At 42.2% G+C, this 27,928-nt stretch overlaps 1 protein-coding gene across 5 annotated transcripts in view; it reads right to left on the reverse strand.

The window, feature by feature from the left end:
- Positions 1–27,928, reverse strand: part of XYLT1 (xylosyltransferase 1) — a 202,502-nt gene that overhangs the window by 139,871 nt on the left and 34,703 nt on the right. For 2 of the 5 annotated variants that reach the window (XM_075105158.1, XM_075105157.1), the window contains exon 2: positions 7,314–7,352. The exons of 2 other annotated variants lie outside the window; for them this stretch is intronic. In XM_075105158.1, coding sequence (XP_074961259.1) covers positions 7,314–7,352 — 39 coding nt within the window. Of the gene's footprint in view, positions 1–7,313; positions 7,353–15,613; positions 15,659–27,928 lie in introns of those variants that run through there. One more of the 5 variants, XM_075105161.1, reaches the window with a different exon arrangement.

The following is a 27,928-nucleotide window of genomic DNA, read 5'->3' on the forward strand; positions in this document are numbered from 1 at the left end:
AGCTATAGTTCGATTAAATGAGAGCAAGGATGCTTAGCGAGCTCTGGATGCAGAGTTCAGAGAAGAGTCAAAAATACCATCCTGTCCACCACAGAAGTTCCCTTCTACATGTGCTGGGACTGGGAAGTTTCCCCAAGCTGTACCTCTCCAAGAAGAGATTTCATTCTCAGCGCTGTCCATTGGACAGCTTTTGCAAGCACCAAGTGGACTGAAAATGTACTGAAAATATCAAATGTCCTCCAAAGAACAGGAGAAAGGAATTACTTATTGCACAGCACCCAAGCCACTGTGAGCCAATGGCTAGGCACTTTTTTTCTCCATAAGTTAGAAAGCTTTATATAAGCTTTTTCTCTCCTTTTTTTTTTTTTAAGTAGTTCCATATCAGATTCAAGTTTCACAGCATTGGTAGGAAGGAATCTAAGTGACACATTGCGTGTACCTTCTTCATGCAACTGATTGTTGCAAAGGTCTCCACTGGCCTTCAGTGCCTGACTTCTCAGTTTGTCCATGGAAATAGTGCAGAAAACAAGGGCTGGAGATGCGAGCTCAAAGTCATATGCTCTTCATTTCTTTCTCCCTCTCCCATGACCAAATCACATAAAACTTCACGTGTAACAAAAGTTAAAACTTCCCAAAATGCTGCACAAGACTGAACCTAGGTATCTTCAATGCAAATAATATTCAGTTAAAGCTGCAGAGTATTTCCCACCTATATCCAAAAAGGACCCACTCAGTAGATATATTTGAAAGAAGCATTCTCCTCAAACGACCTAAATTCTCTTTCTTGTGTGATTTAACAGTGGAGACGTTTCTAGACGCTGTGTTTCTGGGCTTATCTTTGCCAAAATCAGCATATCTGATTATTCGACAATATCAGCTCAGCAATTTGATTGCATTGGGTGTTTCTATGGGGACTGCACTACAAGGATTTCAGAGGTAAACCCATGAATTCTACTTGCATTTTCATGTTTTCCAGTGGGAAGTAAAACATGCTGTTTCCTCCTCACTTTGACAGCAGAATGCAAAATCCTCAATTAGTGAGTACAGCCACGACAACAAACGGCGGAATTTTCTCCAGTGGCCATATATCCCATAGGCATTTCAGCTCTTTACTCACTTCAGCACCTTATGAAACGGTGTGTGTACCTCCTCGTCCCGCAACTGTTTATCTGCATTTTGAAAAGCAAGTACCCTGGGAGTTTACTTTATCTTCACAACATGATTTTATGAAAGACTCCATATTTTTGGTGGTACCAGTCACAATCATCTTGTCACAAAAACTGCAAGATGCGCTTTTTCCACAGGCTCCAAAATTCCTGGATTGATGATTTTTTCATGAATACAGACTACAACTGGAAAAATCCCCAAGTTTCTAACTTGTGAGATAACCAAAAGACTCAGAAAGTAATCCCAAATACACCTGAAACCAGAGACACAAAAGATTCAGAGTGTTATTTTTAGTCATATTATTTTGAAAACCAGTTCCCTAATTATTTAATGATTCTTTTCCATATGACACACTAACAAATAACGCAGGGAGTGTTTCTAGTCTTGTTTTTAGTAGTGGATGTAGTACCTTTAAGTCTGCAATTCTTATCTAACCTTACTGGGAAATGCTGATCACATGCAACTCAGGTGAAATCAGCTGTGCAGCCCCCAGCGAGGCAGATCCTGACCAAGGCCATGCACAAAGGGCAAAACGCTCACTTACCTGCAATCATCTCTGTTTTAAGACGCACAATTAGCCAACTTGTACAGCTGCTGCTGCTGCCATACTTGTGCTCTGGATCCAAACAGGGCTGACAGCACCCCATCGTTCCCAAACAAGAACTGGGCAAAAGGTGCATGAGATTTCCAGGCAGCAGCGTGCCTCCTGATAGCCCCTCTCTTGCCTGCAAGCTATGAGGGCAGATCACAGACCTAAGTCCCTCTTGGCACCCACAGCTGAGGGTTATGGTTTTAAAATTCTGGGTTGAATGGAAGAAATAATTAAAGGTCAAACAACTGAGTACACAATTATTTAGAGAGTCCTATAGGCAATAAAGTTATTTGACTCGTACCTGATGACAAAGGCATCCTGCCAAGCGCTCGCAAGAAACAAACCAAGAGTACGCTTTTGCTGTTCAAAGTGGCCACTTAATCGTGAAGTGCAACACCCACAACAGAGTGGCACACCGCGAACCTTCAGTTCCAAGTCATTTACTGAATTAAGTCAGAAATCAATTTCAGAGAAGGGAATTACAGGATAATAAATACCTTTTAATATGACAATTTTTATTCCTTACATGATGCTCTCCGGGGCAGGACATTTTCATTCTAAAAAGAACCAGCTTTTAAAAAAAATATTAAATTAAATGGTAGAGAGGACAATAATAAGCAGTCTTCTTCCCTCGTTTCTTTAAAGGCAGTACTGTTAAAATCCAAATTTTGTCTGGGAGTGATCAGAATCTGAGCTGTGCTCAGAGACAAGAGGCTGACATGGGTAGGAGGTACTGAGCCACTATGCTGCAGGCAGGGTACACCCCAATTACAGAAGGGTATGAAAAAGCAGTCTGGTTTTACTGTATTATGACAAGCACACTGCTGACCGTACTCAAGCATCAATATTTACTTCACCAGCATGGCAGAGCACTTGTGTTCCATGGGAAGAGGCCTTCAAAGCATCTTTCACACTGGCTCTTTGCCAATGCAATCCTCTCTGGACTGGCATCCCCCCTTGGCTAAGGAAACTTTCCAGCTGAAATCCTCCTGGAGTGGCATATGTATTATAGGCACATCTCGCATTTGGATTCTGAGTGTGCATGTTATTTCAACTATCTCCAAGTTTCACACTTCAGCAGGACCTGGGAACTGCACCCATCATTTAAAGGGAGGCTGCAAGCTACCAGCTGTTCTCGCACAAGCTACCCTGGTGAGAGCATCTTCTGGAACCTGCACAGCAAAAATCAGTTCATATTTTGACTTCTAACAACACAGGAAAAACTAGTATGCTATATTCTGGGAAGAAGAATTGTAACTTTTTTAATTATTATTGCCATAAGCTTAGAAGAGATGCTACTGACCTCCAAGTGGTGGAAAACCAACCGCTTACCACACAGACATGAGGGTGCACATCTGCCTGCTGCAAGCTTAGCCCAGCACTCCTCAGACTGTGGCTTTCAGGGCAAGCACTGCAGCGCACTCATGCTGCAGATAGCACTGGTGAAGAGAAAACACCTGGTAAGGGTTACCTCTCACAGGTGAAAAAAGAGCTAAGGACTGTAACTGCTGCACTGACTACTCAGTCCCATTACCTGCTATGCAGAGCCCCATTCCCTCCACCAGCTGCAATACTCCATGGTCCTATATCAATAAGCCTTAGAGGGCTCCCTAGCATCTGATCACACAACTTTTAGCAGTCACAAAGCTACAGCTTTGGAAGAAGACCGATAATGACCTCTCTAACCCAAACACGATAACAAACTCCATTGCTCTGAAGGAATGAAGAAAAGGGCCAAAATTTATCTCTGGGCTAACCGCTGCTGAAACCATTACATTTGGCTCCTGGTACTTTTGTGAAATGAAGGATGGGAAGCGCAAAATGCAAATAACCACAACCTCACTGACGGAGATAGCTTCTGAAATAATGAGAAAAGTAGTTACAAACAGAGTCACAGCTGTTTCAGATGTTATGTGCAACCATCTCAGCTCCTGAGATTCTCTCCATTTTCTTCATTCTCTCCAAATTACACTCAGCTTCTCCTTGCATGATAGTGCAAACATGCCTGAACCCTCCAAAAGAACCTGACAACATGACCTTATCAAACACCTCAAGGATGCTCAGGGGTATCTCGTTTTGGCATTAGCACACAGTGGGATTTAGAAATAGGAAATGGGAGGTTTGTTTTCAAAATATTTTTTCCAATACAGTAAAGACAAAGTTTCTGTGTTTCACCCTAGATGAGTATCATTTTGCAACACAGTACAAATAAATTTGCCACATCCTACTCCCTCAAACACAGCTGATTAAATAGTTGTTAGTCTGCTGCACCAAATTTATACATTACATGATTCACACTTGTTGCACACCATTTGGCATCAGAAAAGCCAAAGGACTGTTGTTTGTGAGCTATATCATCCCACTTAAAAAAAAAAAAGAACAGGATGAACAGAACTACCTGACTGTATCATCTTTTGACAAACTGTCCCAGCACAGATAGGCAGAAATAAATCAGACCAATCCCTGATATACTGCTATATTTGATTAGCATGAGTAGTGTGATTTGGCAGTCTAATTTGAACAAAGTATTTTGATATGCCTCTGAAAAACAGAAGAACATGAGGGAATTGTGCAAAAATTATTTTGTTTGCAGAACCATCTTTTCCCTGGAAAAAATATAAGCTGAAAACACTTGCTTAGCTCTCAAGTAAATGCTTTCCCTCTGTTCACTTACATACAACCCGAAATATACCTTTATAGGGGAATTCAGAGAGATTCCCTGCTGAAGCTGAGCTGGTTGGAAGAGTACCCATTCTCTCTTTAGATCACTTGCAGCCATACCTGTAAAATTTTCAACAGTTGTACAGCTGATTGTAAGACTAGGGAAAGGAGGGGAAATGATACGTAAAATTCATGAGAAGCCTCCACAATATGGTCCCCTTTTAACACGCAGCACGGGTTTGAAATGTCAACATTCAAAATACCAACCAAACCAGAGCTGAGACAGGAAATCAGAGGGCAGTGGAGAGAAACTCTCAAATGAGCTGATTCATCCCAAGACTGTGCAGGAAACCACCAAAGCAGAGAAGGTGTTCACCAGTCTACTCAACACGTCTCAAATGAATGCAGCAGTACTCTCCACTCCAAAGAAAAAGGAAGAAAATAAAGCATGCAGGGAAACTTCTGAAAATTTGGGGATTCTTTACTAACCATATTAAGTTAAAATCCTGTTTGAGTCGGCAAAACATTAAAGCTACTGGTGTTATTTTTCTCACAGTGCTTTTTCCCAGCAAAGGAAACAGACACTTGCAGCTAAGACTGTGGCTCAGTCTCAAATTGCTAACCTCTTACCCTGGATATAAATCAACAACTTCCACTGCCAATGCAGACGCTTTTGACCACTTCACCTAAACAGAAACATACCCCTAGAAACCAAAGTCATGCCCTGACCTTCAACTGTGATACCCAGATTTACTTCCACCTCTCAGAGACAGACAGTCCCGTCCCTCCCCATATCCCAGGATACCTGCCTGGTCTCATCTCATACACCTGAGCAGCCCCCAGCAGTCTAGAACACTTTGGGATGTAAGTGCATTGCCCATACTGAGTTGCTTTTGGCTATTATCTTCTATGTCAAGGTTAGAAGAAAGCAGCTTTCTACAGAAAATGGATTCAGAAGTGGAGGTGGCTTTGAATAACACTGAAAGAAATATCAACACATATAAGCATACACTTAATTTCTACCTTAATTATTCATTAAACAATGTGTTTATGCCCTCCCTGATCCCAAAGATATTAAGGCCTCTTGTAAGCACAACAACTTTTGGAGTCACCTGTCACTCCTGCTGACAGTCTGAGCAAGGAGGTGTCCTGGTTTCGGCTATGATAGAGTTAATTTTCTTCATAGTAGCTAGTATGGGGCTATGTTTTGGATTTCTGCTAAAAACAGTGTTGATAATGTGGAGGTGTTTTAGTTGTTGCTAAGTAGCACTTACACTAGTCAAGGACTTTTTCAGCTTCCCTTGCTCTGCCGGGTACACAAGAAGCTGGAAGGGGACACAACTGGGACAGCTGACCCCAGCTGACCCAAGGGATATCCCACTCCATATGGCATCATGCTCAGCATATAAAGCTGGGGGAAGAAGAAGGAAGGGGGGACATTCGGAGTGATGGCATTTGTCTTCCCAAGTAACTGTTAGGCATGATGGAGCCCTGCTCTCCTGGAGATGGCTGAACGCCTGCCTGCCCATAGGTACTGGTGAATGAATTCCTTGTTTTGCTTCGTTTGCACATGCAGCTTTTGCTTTACCTGTTAAAGTGTTTTTACCTCAACCCACAAGTTTTCTCACTTTTACTCTTCTGATTCTCTCCCCCATCTCACCAGAGGGATGTGAGGGAGAGGCTGGGTGGGACTTAGCTGCTGACTAGGACTAAACCACAACAGGACATAATGGGGCGAGAAGAGTGAATGGCATGCAGGTCAGGGAAGATGCAGACTGGCAGAGCAGGACAAGGAAGTGGTATGCTGCGGCTGAAGGCATCACCTCAGCCAGTAATCTGCTGCAGCTGGCAGCTGTACCAACTGGAGCTGATGATGTCCCTTTCACTTCCTTCTCCTCCAAGTGTGAAATTCTCTTGCTCATACTCACACGTGCATTCTCCCCTAGTACCCTCACTGACACAAACTGATGTTCTTACACTATTTTAAGTCAGTAATAGAACAAGTCTTCATTATTACTGTGTATTTCTAGTTCTACATCATGTATGGATTAGTACTTTATTATGTACTCTGTGCTTTGATACCACTTCATAATGCCACTGTGTATAACAATCTTTGTGTGATCCTTCCTTGCCAGTTTCAACTCACAAAGGCTTGGCTCCAAAGTGAGGTCCATAAAAAAGATGTAGTAGGTTTGTTGAAACAAATAACAACAGTCAAAAGCTTTCCCCAGAGAACGGCCAGCAGAAGACAAAGGCAGAAATATTTATGCAGTCACTAAGGGACACGTGTGTTCTGAATAAACACTCATCTTCAGTATGCAAGGACTATTGCCTTTGCTGTCTCCCAAAGATCACTGAGAATGGAAATCAATGATGCTGCCTTGTTAGAAAACACAAATCAAAGCATCAGTGACTTTATAAAATCCCTTCTGTCACTTTGACCTTCTGATGCCAGGCATCTCCAAGGATTCGTTATCATTCATTGTAATGTCTAAAGAGGAAATCAGCAGTGTAACAGTATTTTAGAATAACACACTACCAGCAGGGATCATAACAAAAGCTGAGTAGAATCCCATGAATGGATGCTTGCACTGCCTTGAGGACTGCATCCTGTCTTCTAACAAATACAAGACACTTCTGCTGTTGTCCAACTGAACAGGCCCCTTCCTCAGCACCTGCACCTACTGTTCCCTGTAAAGAGTCTGGTTCTCCTCTTGCCCATACAGTCATGTTGGGAGCTACTGGTACTGCTGTTGCAGCTGCACCTTCTCCAGAGCCATCAGCGCAATTAAATATCATAAATACAGTGGGCAACAGCAGATCGGCCCTCTCTTTCAGAGGATGTCTTGTAAGAAAGAAGGCAGGGGGAAAGAATGCGCGGGGCAGTACTAACCTGAGTCTCCAAGCTGGTGTAGGGACTAGGAGGTTCAATCTACAAAAAGAGCAGACAGAAACAGCCATTACTCTGGAATAGTGGAAAAGAAGGTGTTTTGAGCCATTATTGGTCCAAAGTAGCACTGTTTGGAACAAACACACCGGCCTGAACAAAGATGACAAGATTTTTTTTTTAAAAGAGATCCTCCATGTCCAGGCATCCTACCATTGCACAGGAATTACAGGATCTCTACAATATATGGATGAGTAAAGGAAGTTGCAGTAACTGGTGTATATCAGAGACAGATTAGCTACATGACAACCCAAGGCCACACGCAGGGCCTTACATCTTTGACTTAATCCTTAGATTACAATTGACTGGTGCTCCTGTAATTTCAAGGCATTAGAACCTTTTCAGAAGGTTGATCAGGACTTGATGATGATCAGGTTGCCCACATCCTTGGCAAAATCTTTCCTCCCAACAGCTGCAGTTACGCCGTGGTTGTTTTGTTTTCCATTAAAATTTCATACTGACGATGTGTCTCTCCAGCTCTGCACGTTATTTGTGCAAGCACACCGTGCATTTTCTACGGCCCAGCATCTTCCTTGGTGTCAAAATCAGAACTTTTAACTTGGCTTGGCCAGAGGATTCAAATGTCATTAAAGAGCTTCTAAACACAAAAGCACAAAAATGGCCTATTTAGCCAGTTAATTGAGAGGTTAGAAAGAGATGACATCCCTACTGGAGACTCCGTCATTAGTGTTCGGGGATTAGCGCTCAAGCAAAATATTTAAAGGAACATCTTTTAAAGTATAAGGGACATTTAAAACCTCAGTCCTGCTGGTCCAGGTATTATTCTGCAAGGTCTCACTTTCTACAACATTCTGTTTAATTGGAAAGCCTAACAGAGTAGACCCAGGTCAATGATACTTTCCCTTTAATCCATCACATCTGTTGAAATTAGACCGCTTTAGTTTAGTGGAGTAAATTCTTGTCTGTCAGATTATCAGGCTCCTGAGACTACTTTTAAGTTTTGATACCCCCAGATACTCAGGTCATTATGATTCTCACTTTGGCTAAACCATAGAACAGAATGAAAAAAAATATCAGGCTTTCCTCCAAGAAACTAAGTATTCCTTTTAATTATGCCTGTAAAGCAGCTTTTGCTTTAATATTCACTGTAAATATACTAATGAAGAAACAAGGTATTAACCCGGGGAAAAAAGTCAAGGAGGAAATTGGCCTCGTAACCCTCCACGCTTAAGTCAGTCATGGGCCAGGCAGCACACCGTGCCCAGGTGAAAAAGTCTATGATCACTTCTGTCACACTGCTAATCTAAATGTAATCTTTCATCAATGTGTTCTAACACCGGAGTACCATTATTACACACACATAGTAGATACTGTCTGACAACTGGCCGAATGATATCAAGACTGGAAGGAGACTGAGAAACCTCAGTGAAATCCACATATCATGTAACCAGCTAAGCTGCTGGGGGGGCAGAAATCACCTGAAGGTGAGAGAAGAGGTGAGAGGAATCTTGTCCTTGGGTGGCTTTACATTTCTAAAAACAAATTATGTCAGCACTCACAGCTCTTCTCTATAGGCTTAGCAGGGATAAACTCATCCATTTTGCAGCTGGACTCAAGCGATGCTGGTTTGGTCACAGCATTGTCCTACATTGTCCCACTCACATTTATATCATAGCAGGAAGATCACAATACTGGCAGGTGTGTGTGGCAGATAGAATACAAAACGTGTTTAAATAGAAAGAGCAAAATACTACTGTAACAAAGAATGGCCCAGCTGCACAGACTTCCCTTTGGGACATCATCTGGATTTTCTCAGTTGCTGCCAATCTGATTGTAGACAAAAGCTTTTTCAGTGTGTACTGTTCACTTCCAAAAGACATTATTTCTACAAGAGGAAGCAGCTACTGTATGTATAAAACATCCTGGAAAGATCAGGGGATTCCTGTAATAGATAAGGCTTCAGACTATTAAAAAGCCAGACCAATTAAGTCCAATGCTTGCTGAGAAGAACAGATTTCTTAGGGTAATTATTAATTGCAAAAGCTTTCTTGACTAAAGAAAATTGTAAATATAAAACAGGTTTTGAATGGCATTATTTCACCACATGGAACATGATGCATCAGCATGGGCTTATTAAACTGTGATGCTACAGTTTTTCCTGTTTATTTTCCTCCTTCTCATTTTGGCTATGGTTACCTGTATTAACTTGTACTTTAGCCATTGTGCAGGGAACCTGTACTTTAGCACTGCAGGGGGGCCTGTTTCCTGCCATCAATGGGAACTCACATCATTCATGTACATGACATGATGTTTGCTTCTGAATTACCCGAGACAAAAAACAAGGCTTGGCTTTTACGGAGAAAAGGTAGGAACAAACCATCCCCATCTCTCCCTTTTTGCACCAGCACAATTGCTAGAAATGGTGCAGGTTTGGTTTTTTTTTCCCCCCTTTCTCCCAACAGCATTTCACACGGTACAACGATGCTGCCTCTCAGCATCCACTGACTGTGAAACAAAGATGAAGAGACTTTGACAGTTTGTTTCTGGATGTCACCTCTGCCTTGCACACAAGCTACTACTTTCACTCAGTGCCTCTGCCTCACAGACACACTTACAGGTACCACACCAAACACAGCTCTCAGAGCTGACCTGAAGGTCCCCAAAACGCAACCATGGAAAATGCATCCCAATTCTTCTCTCTAAGTGAGGCAATAAGGAAGCTGAGGAGGGTGGAGAAGGAGGGAGGACACAAACATATAGTCAAACTTAGTTTTCAAGTGCAAAAAATAGTTTTAAAATTTGAGCTGAATGTCAGCAACTTAGAAGAAAGGCTTTCATTCTTACTGCAGGAAGGGGCATGTTCTTGAAACTATCTACTTATCATTAGTGCCAAATAAATCCCATTTGGGTAATCCCACTGCTCTTCCCCAGCTCCTGTGCGCAGCCTGATGCAGTTATGTATGGTAATGTGCAGAGGAATAGCCCTCATGTGAGGGATGACGGTATGCGTGCTTTTTTTTTTAGTTTAGGGTTGTTTGTTTTTTTTTAGTTACAACCTCTCTGCTTTGTCCAACCTGCCTGCTCTCATTGATTATTAACTGCTGATGAAAGGTCTGAGTCAGACAGCAAAGTTCTCACTTGTCCATGTCTACGGAAGGAAACACTAATGAACAAACAGCAGAACAACCAGCACCATTCTGAGCAAAGTTCTGCTTGGTCTGTATATGCTCCACTTAAAGCCTACCAGGTTTCAGCAGCTTGCAACAGTACCACAAGAGTTGTTACAACTAAACCCTGGGGACATCAGCAATCATCCCAGCTGAAATTTCAGGCTGCCATTTTTCAAGTGCTATGAATCATTAATATCCAGTGCTTGTGATCAAGTGAAATCTGTAGCAGAATTGGAGTGTAAACGGCATGGTGTTGCTGTATAAACAGCATGACATATTTATCATGTTTAAAGACTGATCAGTATAAGGATGTTTACTATTGAAAGGTGACACTGAGTATAGCAATTCTAGTCTGGGGTTTAGTTACCATACTTTTCATAAAGGGTTAATATCTCTCTCACATACACCAAAGATACAGGTGTTTTCACAGAGGTTGCAACCTTCCCAAAACAGAACTAAAGGATGGGAAGACTGAGAGGAACTGAGGTACAGACGAATAAACCAACTATTACAAAGTCACACAGGAAAAATGACAGAAGCCCTAAGTCACTGTCCAAGGCCTTGACCACAAGACGCATCTCTCCCACGCCACGAAAAACGCTTTTCTAGCACCATTTCAAAAGACATCAGGTTTGAATACAGTAACTCAATCTACACCTCAATCTAATCACACATATTTTTGGTGACAGTCCAAGACTGATTGCAGGAAAGCCCAGTGCTTAGGCTCAGCAAAGTGCTATTGGCTGCACTGGACCCAATCCTGAAGACATGCCTTCTGCTCGCTGCCCCTTACATCACTTCTGGACTGTGCACTTTTGGTTCCCATGCAGCTCTGTTCAGCTTTGACAAGCACAGCAGCCACTTGAAAAGCTTTTTTTTGGGTTTGGTTTTTTTTTACTTGATGGGCTGATTCTAACTCAGTTTCTAGTCACTTAATCCCAGGAGGCAACACTGATCTGCGTGTGGCTTGGTACAGGCAGTGGCTCCCTACCAGCAGTGCCAGTTGCAGGTGCCCTCACCCCTGAACTGCAGTGCTCACACAGCAGCAGTTTTTCACCCACATTTTGTGCAGCCAGGCCCTGACCCACACAGGGGAACTGAACCAGCTTGAAAGGGTCTTTTTAAAATTTTATTTATTTGTTTTGTGTCATTTTACAGCTGAATCAGTTCCTCACCCAGCTCATGACACAAGGCAAGGACAGCTGTGCTGGCACAGCAGAAGGATGGCCAGCAAAACCAGGAGGGGGAGGATACAAAGGAAGAACCAGCAGTGGGGGACAGGGTAAGGAGGCAAGTAACAGTAACAAATGCCAGCATCACCACCAGATACTTCTTCCCATGAAACCACAGTTTCAGATTAAGACACAAAAGATTCACCTAAAAGTGACATTTCACACATCCTCTCCAACAGCTCTGTTGCCTGCAAGGCAGGACCACATAACAGCAGCTCCCTGTGTGGGCAGTGCTGTTTTTACAAATTGCAGTTGAGGGCTACAACTATCCCAGGGCACTGTGGCTTTACCTCTTCTGCTGACTCATTTTATGACCCAAGGGTTTGTTAGCCTGCCAGCCTGTGGTTTTTATCCTACGCTCAAATTTGGCTCAAAACCTTTGTATATTCACAGAAACAAAAACCAAACCAAAACAAATAAAAACCAGGATTGGAAGGGACCTCCTGGACTGCCCTTTCCCCACGTTTCTGCCCACCTTTCCACTAGCAAGAGGGAACGCAAGTCAGGTAACCTCCCACACATCACAAAGACAGTGGTGGCACAAGCACCCCAGAGCAGCACCCTGGGCACCAACACACAGAGACAGAGGGGGTGCGGCATGTGCCTGAAGTGAAACCCAGCATCTTATTACAGGAAGTATTCAGTAACCTTAATTGTAACCCTTAGATATCAGTCACGTTAACAACTGCCTCTACACCACCAGCTAGCTCACACACGCTGACTTATCTGGAGAAGAGAGGCTTCCTGGCAGTGCCAGTACTACTAGCCTGGACAGGAGCAGCCAGGCCAGGGGTACAAGCAATCCTAAAGTCACTCGGCTCACGTCCTTGTACTGCAAGGCAGAGGGGTCACAGCAGCAACATTTCCAACACGCTTAAGCACTTTCTAAGGAGCAGGGCTTGTGCAACAGGATGTCATTTATACCTCAAGAAAATAAAACCCAAAAATGCTCTTGCAGATCTGCTTTTTAATCACACTGCCCACCATTGCATAAAGATGAAAAGATGGGAAGGACTTGCTAGTACTAATGTATCCAGAGCCTCAGTGTAACTGCTCTCTGCAAAGGATCCTTCCAAGAAAATACACCAATTCCATAAAAATCTCAGCTTATCATCACAGGCCACATTAATCAAAATTTTACTATTTCTGCTGGACACCTTAACACACATCCAGGAGGCTCTAGAGTACACAGGTGTAAAAGCTATTATTTTACTTCTTTTTTCCTCCTCCAAAAAGCAGCTAGAAGAAAGGAAAAAACTACAGAGAATGTTTCCTACTACACATTAATAACAATTATTCAATGAAAGACTGATCTTGCCAAGACAGGAAATTAGCACATTTGCACCATCCTTCCCCCACGCGCTCCCCCCCCCCCCCTTTGAATGAATAGTGGTTCTCAGGAAGAAATCACTGTGTTATCAATATACCAATCCTTCCACTACTTACTACAGCTGCAATGGCCTGGAAACAAACATTTAGAGAAGACAGGATTTCAGCCAGTGTGGCAGGCTCTAGGCAAGCAGTGGCAGAAGCCAAGTCCGAACTGTGTACAACTTCCCGTTACACAAACTAACGGTGCAGAAAAGCAGCAGCCAATCTGTCTCCTCTGCAAGCCATGTACCCGAATTTTCATACGACTAAGAGCCGCAGACACCATATCCTTTGAAGAGACAGAAGGGAAGAGAGGGGAGATGGAGCGTGCAAGCTATGAAAACAGCTTCTGAGGAGCAGAAACACTGACAGATGTAGTTAGCATGAAGCAACCCCCTGGGACAACCAGCAGGGCCAGGCTGAGCCCCACTTGCTGTCTCCCTTCCTCCAGCAGCAGGGACTTGTGTCATCCAGTAACAGCACAGCCCCATTGCTGGCCAGCATTGGGGCAGGACAACAGCTGCTTCTCAATTGCCTGAGAGCCACCACCCGCTACACCTGGTACAGACCCAATCTCAGGTCTCAGCTCTGCTCTCAGTGACGTGTGTGGCACTGACAGACACTGAAGCCCCAGGAGAGGGGAGAACTCCTGCAGCGAAGCCAGCATGAGGAAGATGCAGACACCTTCCAGGGGCTCCTCTCTCAACTAGCGCCTGTGACAACATGTGGCCATAATGGAGGTGGAGCAACCCCAGCCAAACATGCCAGGTGGTCCTGCAGCTCCTGCGAGCTCTCGGGATGCCGGAATGTGCAGAGAGGCTGCTCCAAACCACTGAGCTGCAATTAGTGCACTCACTGCTAATAGCGTCACTGATACACAGCTTAATGAACCTGTTCTTCAGTGGCAACATCAGCCCACGTGGCCTCTGCCAACCCTTAATTTTGACAAATGAAATGTTTGTGCGGCCAAATTGGAGAACTGGTCCTAACTAAAAACAAACCATTGGGGGAAAATATGTTTAAGCAAGATCATCTCCTATTCTAGTTTGCCGAGAAACTGCGAAGAGTGGGAAGGCAGCTTAAGCCAGGCTATCCACTAAAATTTAAGACACAGAATTTCATGGTTGGCTCCATAAAAGTACTATCTTGGTGAACACCCTTACACAATACAGGCACTTAATTTGGATTCTTACTCTGCACACTTTGAGCTATTCTCACTGTTCTCAGTTGTAGCATACCTAGGAGAGAGGACCAGGCAGAAGAAACAAGAACAAGAATACAAATACATTGAAACTACCCATAATCCTTTAGAAGAGGATATTGATCAAGTAAAGCTGCAGCACAGGTGGGAAGAAACAAACCATAGAAAGACACATACTGAAAGGGGAAAGTAGCACATGCAGCAAAACCATGGAGAAGATAACTCTATAGAGATACCATTTACAATACAACAATTCAAGACAAAATAGCAAAATCTGAGATTGAGACCCTCAGTGCTTACAGCTTTCCTCCCCACTCCATTTCCAAGTGCATTGGAGGTTCTGTCTGGATTCATTACAGGGGAGTTAAGATAACCCAAATTACAGAGATTAAAAATAGCACAGTAGTGAATAACTTTATCAACAAATACTTGAGTGTGGCAAAGGCTTACCACCCTTTGCCATACCAGGACAGCTCTTCCATGTGAAAGAAAGGACATTAGAAAGCATTTGGATATTAAGCCTGTGATAACAGTATTAGAAATGTGAAGAGGCCAAAGCTGCCAGGTTGTTTCTACTCAGCCACTGGGCAGCTATAGGAAAGGGCAGTACTTTCATGTTTTCTTACCTTGAAACAAGTCAGCAGGGCTTGAGACATAAGAGTTCACATCTGCTTAGTCCTTGACTAGCTTGATATAGTTTGTGAATATTACCCTCTCTGTGCTGAGGTACATATCAACTGGTAGAACATAACGTTCTGGTCAAAAAACTGATGTGCCCAATGCCTCTGCACACCAATTCTGGATATTTCACTGCTAGAAACAACTGCAGTGTCTTTAATAGCCAGTGACTCTGGTAAAAAACTGCTCTAATCCTTGGCTAGTAAAGTAAATCAGTGTAGTTCCTTCAAAGCCAGAAAGCTGAGGGTCTGCCCAGGACTTGAGCACAGCATACGTGTCTTCTGCCAAATGGACAGTCGCGTGCTTATCCAGCAGTTGAAGGGCACTTCAGTTAAATCCAAGACCTGCTGCTTCCCTGCTTTTCCACAAAGATAAATCTGTTTTCTTGTCTGCAGGAGCTTTACAGAAGACTACAGTCATTTACAGAACCTGAACTGCATCAAAACCTGCTATTCCTTAGCCTGCAATAATAGTCAGTGCCTAGAAATAGCCTAGAACTCTCATATGCATCCATAAAAACCATTACCCAAAATAAATCCATACCATCTTACTGAACACTTAAGCCACAGACTGAATCTTCTGTCTATTAAATCTTGAAATTCCAGTTACAAATGAAGCTGCTACTACCCCTACCTTTGGTGTCTTTTACCATACAAAAAATACTTGCTGCCACCAGCTCAGCACAGACCCCTGAACTCAGCCAAGGCCCAGCTGCAGCAGTGTGCAGATACCAGTAGGAAGCTTTCCCAGATGTCTGTAAAATACGTCTGGCCACAGAGATGCGGCTGCCCAAGTACTGCTTTGACATTTTGAATATGTCAGCTACACAGGCCAGACATGATGTCTCACAGGTACAAACTGAAAGACAGTTAAAGTTTTAACTTATTAACTCAGGGCAGGCTTATCTTTCAAGCCTTGACAGTTTAACACAGTATAGCTGCTTCGACACCCCTTTTCGAATCTGTGCTTAAGAATGATACGTCTAACAAATTCAGAGCAAAGATCAACTCTCCTGCTTTCTTTAACAGTTTATTAAGAGCAGACAGGAGCAGTGGCTTTGCTGTGTCCTAACGAACCAAACAGTTTGTTTTGGGCAGCAAACAAATTTCAGCATGAAGTACAAATGCATAAAAAGACAAGGAATATGAATCTAACAGATCAATATAAATGGGTTGTTTAGAGATGGCAAAGTGTACTGGCTGATACTAAAAAAAGATATTTCTCCCTGCATGCCCCAGCTCATCTCTGAAAGCCCCACAGCTCAGCACTTCTCTAGCAGATGCTTCCCTGGAAGCCTCCAAGAGAGCACCCCAGGAGGTACAGCCTGGGTACAATTTTGAGTATAATTATATTCAGGCACATGGATGTGGGTTAGTTGTCGCTCTAGTGATGGAAGGGCAAAAGGAAAAAAAAGAAAAAAGATACATGTCCTTATGCAACATTTTCACAATACAGAGTAACCAAGTGTTATAAAAAGCTACAGAGAAAAAAAGCACATGGAGGGAAACACTAATTCAGTTCAGTGTATAAGCATAGCATTTAAAGGGAAAAAAAAGAACTGTCCTGGCTGACAACAGCTCCAGTCATCATCTCTGACCAGAACAATCCCAAACCACTCTCCTTGAATATTATCTGAAACAGCACACAGTACAGAAAATCAGCAGGAAGGCTGTGACTGAGTTCAAAGATCAGGCTCATTTAAAGTTTCCAGGCAGATACGTTACCAGAGGAAAATTAAAGCCTGCACTAAGGAACACGTTCAAAACTTAAATGAGCAGCCAGAGAGGACAGGCTTCAGGCACAACAAGCTTCAAAGCTGAGTCAGGCACTGCTATGGTGTGAACAGAAGTCAGCCAGCCGGCAGAAGAGTTGCATATTTCAATTGTATCTATCACAGGTAATCATGCTGGAAATCTGTACCAAAGCACTTGGAAACGAAAGAGGTACGGTGGTAGGCCAGTTTAAGTGGTCTCTGCATAACCCCAATAACAAAAACAATAAAAGAAAAAAAGCACATTTTCACCTGATTTTGCACTGCACAGAAAAAGACAATCCCTGGTCTCAAAGAGGAGTAAAGCATGGCTATTCGGTGACAGCCATGCTGTCATTTAATGCTGCGAGGATTCGGTTCAGCTCTTCACCATCTTGCGCCCTTCTGCAATCACTTGGGCCCCCTCTGCAGAGGGGCACAGCTGGGCAGAGCCTGGGTCATGCCCTGAGCATTTCCATCCTGCTATTCTCATGCACAGGATCTTTCAAAAGAATAAACTGAGGACAGCAAGTGGCTGGGAACACTGCCCTAGGTCTTTTATGAGGGAAAGGGAAAAGAACAACAACAACAAAAAAAAGACAAGGGGAAGTCAGCTTCATTAAGAAAATCCAGCTACAAATCTTGAGGGTAAAAGAATGAGAAGCAGCCTGCGTAGCTTTATACAGAATAAAGCCTGCCGGACAAATTTAATTGCTTTATTTGTTCTTTGACAGAGTTACAGACAGAGTGGATTAAAGGAACACAGTGGAGGTCATATTTTTTGGATTTTAGGACAGCATCTGATACTGTGTCTCACAAAACCCTAATTGAAAAATTAATTCAAAAAGACTTGGGAAGGACCAGTGCACAGCACTGGAATTGAGAACGGGCTGCAGGACTGTAAACAAATGATAATGATAAATGGCACTGTATTGAGCTGAGGGGAGGTCGACTGAACAAGTTCATTAATGACCTGGAACAAGAATTAAAGAGCACACTAACGAAATCTTTAGATTGCATTAAAGCCAGACTGTGTCTGATGGATGCAAGCCTACCGTAAGTTGAAGAGGACGTGTCCAGCACCAGGATACTGTTCCCAGATCCTTGACAGGCAGATCAGACACACTCAGTCTACAGCCGCTCATCACCCATCCCCCTCACCCCTCTCACACAGACCCATGCACTGGCCACGCTGAAAATAAACATAACTTTCTCTGTCTCCTGAGAGTCAAATGAGCTGTATCACAGAAATTCAGTCCTTCGCAGATGTCAGGTATACAGGAGTCCACTGACAGGAGGAAAGGTGAGACCTCCATTCAGGCGCAGCCAGAAAACAAACAATCCCACCACCACACATAATACAGTGCCCTAAATTCCACCAAGATTTGTATTCTCCATTTCCCTCATATAGCTGAAAAAATTGTGGTTTTATGCAATAACATCCCTAATAAATCAGTTTAGGACCAGACACTTCCTCTGCATAAACTGAATACATTCCAATCTTTAGGAGAGGTGAGGGAAAAAAAAAAAAACCCAAACCCACAAAAAACAGAACACACCCCAGCCCCCCCCCCCAAAAAAACCAAAGCCAAAAAAACCGCACAACAAAAAAAATAACAACTGAATCAGAACAGAAGTTGGTAATGCTGATTTTTAGAAGACGAAATAGATAACTTTTTAAAGTATAGCTGCTGATTTTCAGACTTTGGAAGTACTGAGGGCTCAGCATCAGGCTTTCAGTTTAATCAATATGCTACAGGAAAAGATAAAGAATATGCAGGTAGAGCAGCAGTTTTGGCTCCCTTCTGCAGTTTTCATGCCAGAACTAAAACATATTTTTCCCAAATAACGGAACCTATCCATCATTTTTATTATCAGCCTGGATGCAGATCCAAGTTTCATCACTTGGTAAATTGGAAAAATCTCTCCTCAGCATCTGTGTGTGTAGGGCGCCCATAAGAACACCTCATTAACTCATTAAAGAGGATTCTCACAGAGATTAGCTTAGTCAATCCTTCATTTAGCTACCAATCCATTCATGTGATGCCATTAAGCCCCTCACAAACAGCCAAGTACTTAGTAATACACTGTAGGAGTTTGGTTTTGTATCACTATACACCACACTGGTATACACGGCTACTGTATTTATGCTGAATCAGTGTGAAAACTACTGTAGCCCAAAATGATTGTTTATTTTCAACATATGTGAAACATTCCCATGTGATCAGCTGACCAGCTGAAGCCAACATGGCTGTACTAAAATGGGACACATGGTTTATTAATGCCCAGTTCCAATGATTTTAAAGCATTCTTGAGCAAGCCTTGTTCCACGCCATCCATTTAAATGGTATGGCAAGAAAGAGGCACAGGCAAAAGAAAGAGTTGCAGTAATACCCAGTGGAAAGCAACTTCACTGCTGCTCACTCTCTGAACAGGGAAGCAGTCAGCGAGGAACCTCTCATCGCCATCCTTAATTTCCAGGTTTTCCTTCTTTTCCTTTTTTGTCCCCTTTCTTTGGTGCATCACTGCTGTCAGACCATCTGCAATCTATTTTCTATAAGCCTCCTCTTCATAAACAGCACAGCTGCCTCTGCCAGGGGAACCTCCCTCTCACTTCTGAAACAGGTTTCCAGCACTGCTTTGGCTCACTACAGTTGTGACTGTGGCAGGTGCACCCACTCTGATAAAGACCAGGGCTTTCCGACTGTTGAAACAAAGCAGCCACTGATTCTTTTCACGCCCTTATGCCTTGTTGATGACTGTAGCATGTACCCAGTCACCAGCGGGCAGAGTCCGCAGGCAATAGGAACCGACACGATCATGTATTACCCTAGTCAGGTTTGACGAGGGTATAAATGGGGTCCAAATGGAGTCAGTCCTCCTCAGCGCAGCAGCTCTGCATTCGGGGACTCTCCCCTTGGCTCGGGACACCACCCAAGGTAACTCCCCGAGGCCGAGAGCCCTTGCCTTATTAGGTGAGTGCACACCTTGAGTCATCGTTCTAAAGCTTAGGAATTCTCAAATCGGTGGTGTAGTATTAATTCCTGTTGGCATCCTGTACCTGTGGTTTACTACCATTTGTCAGAGTACCAAAACACTTCTGATTAGTATAACTATTATTTTGGGTTACATCACCTGCCTAATGTGACTTTGTGCACCTCTGTGACAGTGACGATGGCAGAAAGGCTAAGTCTGCCACTTCAGCATATCAAAACAGGTATTCTGTGTTGGTAAACAGCAATTGCCATCTAGACACAAGATGGCCCTCGAGCAGCTCCATTTTGCACTGGCCTTCAGATGCCATGGCAATGCTCATGTAATAACATGAACACAGAGTCTCGCAATTCCTGCTAATGAATCTCCATTCACCACACTGCAGTCAGGACTGCTTGCACACATGTAGGTGTCAGGAGATTCGGCCCATCTAATTTCCTAACTTTAATACAGATGCATGATTTTATTTTCAAGCTGAATAATTCAAATAACATTAATTCAGTCCCATCTGCTTAAATGAACCCGATTTTTAAGACACTGACTCTTTTATATGTCCATAGTGCACTTTTATGCACAGCCACGTGCAGGATTCAAACCTTCAAAACCAACTTAATGCTCTTGTTAAAAACGCTCCAAAACTGTTTATTGCAATTCACTTAGTACAGTCCCAGTAAGCCTGCAAACTGTTCAGCTCAGACCTAGCAACTACTCTGTTACTAACTGCACAGAGAATATGCCCATCTGATCCACTCTAGAAAACACAAAATAACCTCTGTTACTAGAGGGTAAACATGGCAGCTTGCTGGATGTGCAGGAGAGGAGAACCCACTGCCCTCAGCTGCGCTGCCTGGTCCCGGGCTGTCGCCTGGAACTGATGCTGTGCAGTAAGTGGCTTTCCATATTTCAGGAAGTCAGACAAAAGATGCTATTAATGGCACTTGGGTCTGGAGGGGGGGAAATCCTTGAATGTAAAGTTTCAAGTGACTGCACATTGATGAAGTGGAGTAAATAGCAAGAAAGAGTTGCCCACAGAAAAGGATTTTGTGAAAGGGAACTCCACAGCTTGATAATATCACAAGCACCCTAGGAATCTGGAGAATGAAATGGGAGAAACTGTGGGGAGACTGAAGTTAAAAACTGCACACTGCATGGTTCATTTTCCTGGTAATTCCTTTTATTCATTGCTATAATCAACTTGACATGCAAAGCTGTTCCAAATTTACTGACAGCTTTTCAGCTGACATCTAGTTCTCAAGGTATTTTTTAAAAAAACTTAAATAGCTAATTATTCATCGCCTTAAACCAGGATATATAACAATGTCAGGAAATCATCTGTTCGAGTTATATCAAAAAGCCTTTTGGGATTAGTTCATCTCCTTTGTATGCTGCAGAAAACGCTCACTTGTAAACAATTAAATCATCATTTGAAATCTGTCTACACTTTTAGAATCTCTGAATGCAGCCCGAAAAAACATGTAAACAAATACATTATCATTGCATCCAGGATCCCGTGCTGAAAGGTCTTCTTCCATAATATCTTTTTTGCAGGAGGCTGAAGGCTGAATTTATGGCCTAATACAGGCTCTCCGTAAATCCCATAACAGCACATCTAAATAAATATAATAGCTGCTTAAGTAGATCAGAGCTACAACATTCTCAGGTCATGCTGAGAGCAGAAGACATGCCATGAGAATATCAACGGATTTTGACACAGAGACATACTCACCTCCATGTAAGAGAGTCATGTCTTGTACAAAAATAGGCATTTCATTTAGCCATAAGGGTTCAGCCTTTGGCCTGAAACTACAGTAATCAAAACCTCATAGTACCCTGCTTTAAGATGCAAAGCTCTTGTGTAACATACATGTTTTAGGAGGTAGCTGGATGTCGCTGGAGCAGAAGCATTTAAAACCAGCTTTAGATTTCTATTTGAAATTGAACCTATTTCTCCTTGGGCTCCTACTGACTTGACTGCTTTTTTATGGGCTGTATCTTTGCAGATTAATACAAACACAATGTAAGCAGAACATCCCATAAGAAAAAGCTCCTTTACAAGCCTTTTTTTGGCTGAGCGCTCTAGCAGTAAGTTACCAAGCCTGGACAGCGCTCATTTGCACATACAATTGTAACTGTGCAGCGTGCAGGCTAAGTTTCCATAACCACCACTGAAGTGAACAGGAGTATTCTACTACCCACCACATATCTCAATTTTGAAAATTTGCTTTTGCAAATATATACCTTTACAAATACACTTGTCACCCAAGGTTTTTGTTTTAGAGTAACACCTACGGTCTGAATTTGAATCTATTCTACGTCTCTGAATGAAAAAATCTGTACAGTATTGAGCTGAAAGGCCAACTTGCTGTTACCGCTTCACCACTAATTGTATGATTTCATGGCTTTAGTAGCTTGCTAAACATTTTGGCTAATTCATCTTAATCACTGCAGTCATACCCTTTTTATTACATAATTGCCGACCCAGTTAAAATAAAAATTAAAAAACCTATCTTCTTCCTTGTGGAATGGAAGGCAAGTAGGTCCTTGTGAAACCACAACTTCCTTCCAGTTTGTGGAAGAAAACACATGGCATTCATAACAGCATACAGACGGAGGGGAGGCAGACAGCACATCATTGTTTCAGAGAGGAACTCCTTCATAGCCAAGAAATCCTCTGAGATGGTATCACTGCACATTAAGGCACAGAGCCCTGACTTCTCCTGCACTCAGAGTGCCTTTTGGCCACAAAAATGGGCCCTGGACACTTTCTGCCAGCAAGCCAGTGCTGGTATCTGGGACAGTGAATTACTACAGTGGAAATGAAAGGTATGACAGTACAGCAAAGACAACTGACACAAATTTCAAGGGTGTTTCCGACATCCCAAGTCCCCTTCTCAGCCACACTGAAAAACTCAGACTTGAACCAAAGGCAGGATGGATGAAGCCAGTTCATCCCCAACTCCCAGTGGACAGAATTTCATAGACAATATTGCACAAACTCCAGAACAAGCATTATTTTTAATGGGAGAAGCAGCTAATAACACAAGCACACCCTTCTTTCTGACACATAACAGGTGAAAAGAAATAACTGACTGTGCTACCTAGACTGCCATCCCTCTCAACAAAACACAAAGAAAAAAAAAGCACACTTTTTTTCCTGGAAGCAGGAAATCATCACGTAAGGCCATCAAAGAAGATTTCTACTGACACTCATCTGTATTTGAGCACCTTCCACACATCAAGCAAGCGCCAGTTTCCCAGTGGGTTTCACGCTGTGTGTCTAGCATTTCTCCCTCTTCTGGGCTGAATTTTAGTGTCATTGTGGTTATTCCTATAGTTTGATTTTTGTTTTTGAAAGGCTAAGAGCTACCAGAAAATAAGGATTAAAAGGACTAGGTGAGTTATGATTGAGTCCTGTCTAAGGGGCTGCTCTATGCCTCTATGAACAACAGTTTATTCTCATCTATCATGTGAAATTTTCACTATCCAAGCACTGCTCATAACTGTTGTGGGACGCACACAGAGGAAAATGCAGGGTTTCTTTACTGTCCTGGGAACCATGAACTGCCTTTAAAACACAACTGAAGCTAAATGGGAGGAGTGGGAACACAACCCTGTCATCTTCCTGGGAGCCTGCATCAGGGGAAAGTTATCACCTTTTTCCCCCCCACCCCCCGTTTTCTTTTTCTTTTTTTACCTAAATAAAACTGAGGGGTGTGTATTTCAGTTTCTGACAGGATACATTAAACTAAACCAACATGGAAACTGTATTCTCATGGGATGTTGCAGGCAGGTTCTCCCGCAAGCATAAGTAAAAATTTCCTACCTGCTGGAACAAAATCAGACCTTTTGGAGATGAGTGCAGACTGACTATCCAGGCTTGGGTGTGGGGGGGAAGGGATGGACACACTGGGAACAAAACAAAACAAATCAAAATTGCTACATATACATCTCCTCTTTTCTTGAGGATACCATCACAGACCTAAAGCATAAACAAACACTGTTGCTCTGTCAGAGGCAGATAATTTACTGAACATTACATTGCTAATAGCAGTATTATCCAAGAAGCAAGTGTTTCAGGGAAGAAAAAAAAAAAAACCAAAACAGTAAAAAAATCAAAGGAAGGTGTTTCTAATTCTAACTATTCCACAACTGACAGGTGACTGCCAGGCTGCAGATAGGAAATTTGGCTTTATCTAACAGGAAACATACCTCAGCTCATTCTGTTGGTAGCTTCCGTGAGCAACAGTTCCTTTAAGTAAAGGCAATATGTATTAAACACATCAAACTAAAAATGACAAGATTCCTATATTTGAAAAATAACGCACTTTTTCAATATAGTATCACACCTAATTATATTTTTACAGAGATAACAAGAAAGTTCTTTTTCTACCGAATGACTTAAAATACAGAATTTCCACAGCAAAATCTGCCAGTCAGATCAAGGGTGTTCAGTTCTTCCTGAGGCAATGGCTTTTTTTGTTTTGAAGAGACTACTAATATACTCATTTAAAAAAAAAAAAAAGTAATGTATTCTTACTATTTTGATTGAAAAGAAGCTGAAAATGTCAGGGTAAATAAACCGTAAGTCTATTCTTAGATGAGCTAATACTGCTCATGCCAGAGCAACCAGGAATTTGACTGGCTGAGTTGGGTATGTTTTTAATTTGGACAAAATAGAGCAAGTCAACAGATCTGAGTTGGTGTTTGTAAAGAAAGAATCATCAGAATAGCAGTCACTGGCTTTTTAAAACAGATATATTTGAAAGCAACCAAAAGTATACCCTGAATTCATTCATTCCTTAATGACCAGCAGAAAACCTGTCCCAGGCACCTGAAACGGAGCTCGTGCTATCTGAAGTCAGGGCTTTCTCAGTAAGCAAGAAACACCACTGTACTAAGCTAAGCAGAAATGTAATTAATGCACAGCCCTTTAGAGCTGTTTTAATGGACTGAAGTTTAAGAAACTCCATGACCTTCCTTAACATGTGGTAAGCAGGATCTTTATATAGTAATGCTTGGGCCTTATCCTTCAGTTCAGCTAAAAAAAAGACAACTCATTTCCAGAAAAGGAAGCAAGGAAATGAGCCTCTGAGTTTTTGATTGCTAGCTGAGGAAAAGTAATATATAAAACCCTAAAAAGAAAGAGGTACAATGTTAAAAGTAAGATGACTCTGAGTACTGTAATTAAGAGCTAAAACCTGCAGACAGACCTCAGGAGGACAGAAGCAGAGGCACGGGTGGTCTGGGTCATATTAATCCTGGCCAGTCTTCTGGAAGTAATGAAACATCCAGAGGCAGATTTAATGATAGGAGATGGAAATGGTGTGTGCGTAAACCTGAAAAGTCACTGAGTTACTACTACTCCATAAACAAATAGATGTTGCAGCAGTTTACAAGGGGGACACGTCCTTTTCCTATGCTTTAATCACCCATAGCAGACAGTTCATTTGCAGAAGAGGGAGGCTTCAAAGCAAAGTACACATAAACTGTTACACCTTGCAAATGGGGGCAAAAAGCTGTGAATTCATGTCATGAGAGTCAAAAAAAAAAAACAACCCAGAAAACCTCCCACGTGATCCTGGAAAATCCTCTGCTCTTTTTGTTCTACTAATGCAAAACCATCTATAGCACAGTCAAAACATTTGAGAGGAGTACTGCATACTACAGTCTATAAGCTCTGTGCTATAGTTTGTTCGTAACACTGATTTATCATAAAATATTTCGGTCAAAGCTAGTATGTGCAGATGTAATTCTACTCAGACAAAAAAGTTGTTCCATTTTATATCGGGATTTAATGTATGGTTCTCTCAGGTACTGCTGGAAAATGTAAAGTGCCTCTATTCTCCAATTTCTGTACTTTCTCAAGAACAGACACTGCAGTTTTAAGGTCTGCTAAATTAATGATCACCAGTAATCCAGGGTACAATTCTAGCAACTAACATCTGCCAGTAATTTGATCATGGGTTCCAATCTGATCTGATAATATAAATTATTCAGAAGGCACAAAGTTTTACTTGCCAATTTCGGCACAGATCTGAACATAACTGGACAGGATGAGAAAACATCACTGCTGAGGAGGAAAAAAATACCATCAGGTAAGGTGTGAAACATGTAATTGGTTTGTACTTCACTGAAATGTGTTTCAGCAAGAGTGGGGGGAGAAAGGCACTGCAGAAGAAAGGAAGCATTATTCTTCCTGAACACTCAACCACATACATTCAAACACTGATGTGCCGCAGCACTACTCGCAATAAGCCCAAAATGCCTCTTTACCATTAGGAAGTTCCCATCCTTTGCCCCATCTATAACCACAGCTATGGACGTCTCCATTTTAGAGCATTACTCCATAGTAACTGAGTATTCAAGATGTCCGCATCCTTTCTACCTGGAAATACACTGTGATGCTTTTCTAACCAATGCTCTCACAAAACTTCCAATAGACTGGATTATTTTCCTTCCTACACTGCATCACAGCTTTGAAAACCTTTCTCTGAATTCACCAGAAAAGTCCTTTGTGCCTTCAAAAATTCTGTTAAGCAGTAAGAAAGACTTGAGCTTGATTTCTGATGAAGAAAATAAAAACACAATTTTAACAGCAAGTTCTACATGCAATAATATGAGTTGATCACCTACTCAGGAGCCAAAAAAGGATATTAACACTTTATAAATACCTTTAACTATTCGACAACTTTGCTTTTAGCATAAACTCCTCCAAAATCTATGTTCTTACTGCATGGGATGTAGGAGCAATTAGGACGCTCTTCCCTTTCACGTGTATATCCTGGGATGAAAACCATGCCATATAAATCAGACTTTTACTAAACAGGGAGATTATTGTATTACCTCACAGCAACCTATTACAAATTAATTCCCTCCAATTTAAAGCCAAGTATGCCAGCTGATGGTGTCTAAGAAAAAAAACCCTAAGTGTCAGGCAACGAATAAATTCTAATGGAAATTCTGCTCACTGCTGCACAGGTCTTGAAGGCAAAGCAAATACTTTCCTCCTGCACAATCACTCCTTGTTAATGGCAAGGCAGAGATCTCTCAGAATGCAAACACTCGCTGTGCCGGCATCCTATAACACTTGGCACCAGAGTTCTAACTTTGTTATTTCCCTGAGGAGCAACAATTTTCTTTGTGCAACAGCAAGTCAGTGTGTCTTTCCAACCCCGCCTTACAGCCAAGTTTTACACTTTGGTGAAAGAAGCCCATTGAGCGTGCCTGCCAACACGCAGACCGCGCTCGGGCAGCATCCCAGGGAAGCAGGGGCAGAGAGAGAGCGCTCCTTGTCAAACAGCACTCACCTGCGAGAGCCCAGAGTGACAGACATGTTAACGCTTGGGATTATTGAAAAGACTGTTGGCCAAATTAAATGAATAATGATTATGAGGTTTTAAATAAAGCAGTTATGAAAGTTATGGGGCCTCACTTTTCTTTTTCTTGAACAAAAAATTACTTCACTGAACCCCACACAGTAACGCCTGTTGGGCAAAGAAAGCTGGGACTGGCTCTTGAAATTAGAAGTTACACAGAGATTCAACCTTCAGCTGCTCAAAATACAGCTGAGACACCAGCTGAATATCTGCCACTTTGTCTCACCTCGTTTACACACAACCTCATCTATAGTTCTTGCAACATACTAGCCAAAACTTTTCTCTTTTGGCTATGCTTTGTGAAACAATCAAGGTATTTGCGTTTCAATTTTTAGGGGGCCACAGTTTTACTGTCACCATAAGATGCTGTGGGGTGTTTTCCAAGTACTTTCTAAAGGACACACAAACAGCCAATCCCATTCAAGTTCACAAGATAGACGTATATTCAACATACACTGGACTTAAAATTTTGCACAGCAGAATACTTAAGTATTTCTGAACTGACATCAGACACCGCTACAGTTGCATCCAGATAATGGATTCATAGTAGCAAATACATTTGACAAACTTGGTTTTTTGGTTTGGCTTTTTTATTCTGCTCATTATTTGCATAACTGACCTTCTCAAATGCCAGCAAATAGCACGGTTATCTCTCAAAGTATCTCGCCTAGTTATACCAAGCTAAGTTCAAAGTTTAAAAATGTAAATACTTAAGTGCAAGTTTCAAGACCTCCTGTAAAAAATATTCTGTTTACAGAAAGAAAGTTCAGCAGCACTACTATTTAATTTCTAGGTAAAGCACCCATAAATCTCCGTGCTGCAAACTGA

Source organism: Phalacrocorax aristotelis, chromosome 10, assembly GCF_949628215.1.
Source record: "Phalacrocorax aristotelis chromosome 10, bGulAri2.1, whole genome shotgun sequence".
Taxonomy (NCBI): Eukaryota; Metazoa; Chordata; class Aves; order Suliformes; family Phalacrocoracidae; genus Phalacrocorax; species Phalacrocorax aristotelis.